This window comes from Portunus trituberculatus, chromosome 34 (genome assembly GCF_017591435.1).
Source record: "Portunus trituberculatus isolate SZX2019 chromosome 34, ASM1759143v1, whole genome shotgun sequence".
In the NCBI taxonomy this organism is placed as follows: domain Eukaryota; kingdom Metazoa; phylum Arthropoda; class Malacostraca; order Decapoda; family Portunidae; genus Portunus; species Portunus trituberculatus.
The window spans coordinates 11283881-11286380 of NC_059288.1; the positions used below are offsets into that span (position 1 = coordinate 11283881).

General features: G+C 39.3%; 1 protein-coding gene across 2 annotated transcripts in view; it reads left to right on the forward strand.

Annotated features, from left to right (window-relative positions):
- LOC123512738 overlaps positions 1-2500 on the forward strand; it is a 167868-nt gene that overhangs the window by 56803 nt on the left and 108565 nt on the right. For both annotated transcript variants that reach the window (XM_045269306.1, XM_045269307.1), the window contains exon 2: positions 2090-2219. In XM_045269306.1, coding sequence (XP_045125241.1) covers positions 2090-2219 — 130 coding nt within the window. The remainder of the gene's footprint in view (positions 1-2089; positions 2220-2500) is intronic.

Sequence of the window (2500 nt, forward strand, 5' to 3'; positions counted from 1 at the left end):
TTCTGTACATCGCCCCCGCCCCCATTCACATGCGCCACAGTCCTTTAGTCCTCTCCAGCTCACTAATCTACTTAAAATGAACTTAATTGATCATAGGAGGAGTGATGAGGGTGCGGGAATCCTGCGGGTGTTATGTGTGTGGGGGAAACTTAGCAGGGAAGGAAACTCTGGTAAGCTTCCTCTCTGGCTTAACAATGTAACACCTCGCAATATTCACTGCAAGATTTCCCTCACCGCCTGCACTCCTCACATTTGTGCTCCTGTAGTGTGATGTTTGATGCACTAAAGGTCTGCAATACTAACGAATATGTTTATACAAAGAAACCTTTTTTTTTTTTTTTTTTAGTTGGCGTGAGATTGAATGCCTTTGTATCGAGTTCCACTTTTGTGTATTTTTCTTGTTCTTCTTGTTTATGTTCTTCTGTTCTTGGTTTATTTTCTTTTGTCTTTCTTTCCAAATTTCAATCATGTATTGTTTTCTTTCACTGCAGGATTTCCCTCACTCTCTGCACTCTTGGGGTTTGTGTTCCTGCAATGTGATACTTTATGCACTAAAAAATAGCACATACTCAAAGAAAGGATTGAATAAATGTACTTAATCTCGACTTTTCAACCTTTTCACTGACCTATGCAACAAATTACAACACTGGAATCAATGTGTGAAATATTTAAAACCATGTACAACGAAACACTTGCATTAATTAACCTCTTCAGTACTTCAACGTATTTTTTCATTTATCCTGCTTACTATTTGTTGACTTTATACAGCTTCAGAAACTTTTGTGGGGATTGAAATAGTGAAGACTCTGGCCAATAATCTTCTCACTTCCATAGACCCTTCCTAATGTCAATAAAACCATCTAATCACACCCAAAGATCACTATAATAATGCGTCTCAGTAGTGAAGGGGTTAAAAGAATAGATTTCGCCATAATGCAACACTTGAAGATTGTCGAACAAGAAGGAATGACCGAGAGTCGTTAGTGATGAAGGGAAAGTGTAAAAAAAAGAAAACAGCAGCGAAATGATCAGTAATAAGGACAGTAAGAAGAAAAGATAAGAAATATAGGAAATAGTAGAAGAATGTCACCCTTCTTAGGAACAGGCTGAATGTAGGCAAACTTTTAGCATGAGGGAAAGATAGAAGTCAATAAGCACAGTTGAAAAAGTTTGGCCAGGCAATTTGCAAGCACGTAGGTTAAGTTAAGTTAGGTTAGGTTAGGGTTAGGTTAGGTTAGGTTAAGTTAAAATAGGTTAGGTTAGGTTAGGTTAGGTTAGGTTAGGTTAGGTTAGGTTAGGTTAGGTTAGGTTAGGTTAAGTTAGGTTATTTGTACTTTCGATATCCGTGAGGTCTTCGTTTCCTGGAGTGAAGTTAGAATGTAGTGAACTGAACTAATACACAAGTCAGATATCAGGCTTATAAATAGATGATAGAAATGCGTCTCGTTTTACTGGAAGTCGCGGGTCAATCTTTACATTTTTATTGTTGTTATTCAAGAGTGTATCAAGTGAGGAATGTGACTTATTGATTGTTAGAGGGTGTAGTAAACGAGAAGGGGTTTATAATATATCATGGTTAAATATGTACTCTCTCTCTCTCTCTCTCTCTCTCTCTCTCTCTCTCTCTCTCTCTCTCTCTCTCTCTCTCTCTCTCTCTCTCTCTCTCTCTCTCTCTCTCTCTCTCTCTCTCTCTCTCTCTCTCTCTCTCTCTCTCTCTCTCTCTCAAGGTTGTGCGTACTTTAAAACACACCATAAAATATACTACAATCTTAAGGCTGAGATTGTATGAGGCTTTTACTCTCTCTCTCTCTCTCTCTCTCTCTCTCTCTCTCTCTCTCTCTCTCTCTCTCTCTCTCTCTCTCTCTCTCATATTGATGTGTCTTACAATTTAGAGGAAATATTTTAAAATCAAACCGTATGAAAGAAAATTAATGCGTCTCTAGCTCTCTCTCTCTCTCTCTCTCTCTCTCTCTCTCTCTCTCTCTCTCTCTCTCTCTCTCTCTCTCTCTCTCTCTCTCTCTCTCTCTCTCTCTCTCTCTCTCTCTCTCTCTCTCTCTCTCTGATCACCTCCTATTCTCTCTCCTGACAGTGACGGTGATAGTGGACGGGGTGGAAGGAGAAAGCGCATCTGTGCCGTGTGACCTTTTCCCAACTGACCCCAAGGACAAGGTCAACCTCATCCTATGGTACAAGGACGACGCCAAGGATCCCATATACAGGTAACCCTTGACCTTTCCTGACCTTACGTACCTTGTCCTAATGTTTGTATAGGTAATTGGTGGTTTGTTTACAGGTGAATGATTAATAGTAGTGGGTTAAGCATTGTTCTTTTCTAGTTATCTGACAAGTAATTCTTTTCTGACCTTATGTACTTTGTTATATTTGTATAGAAATTGGTGGTTTGTTTGATAGTAGTGGGTTAAGCACTGTTTTGTTTGTTAGTTGGCAGGGAATACAAGATCAAGATTAGCTGGAGAGAGAAAGAACATGGTTATACCTC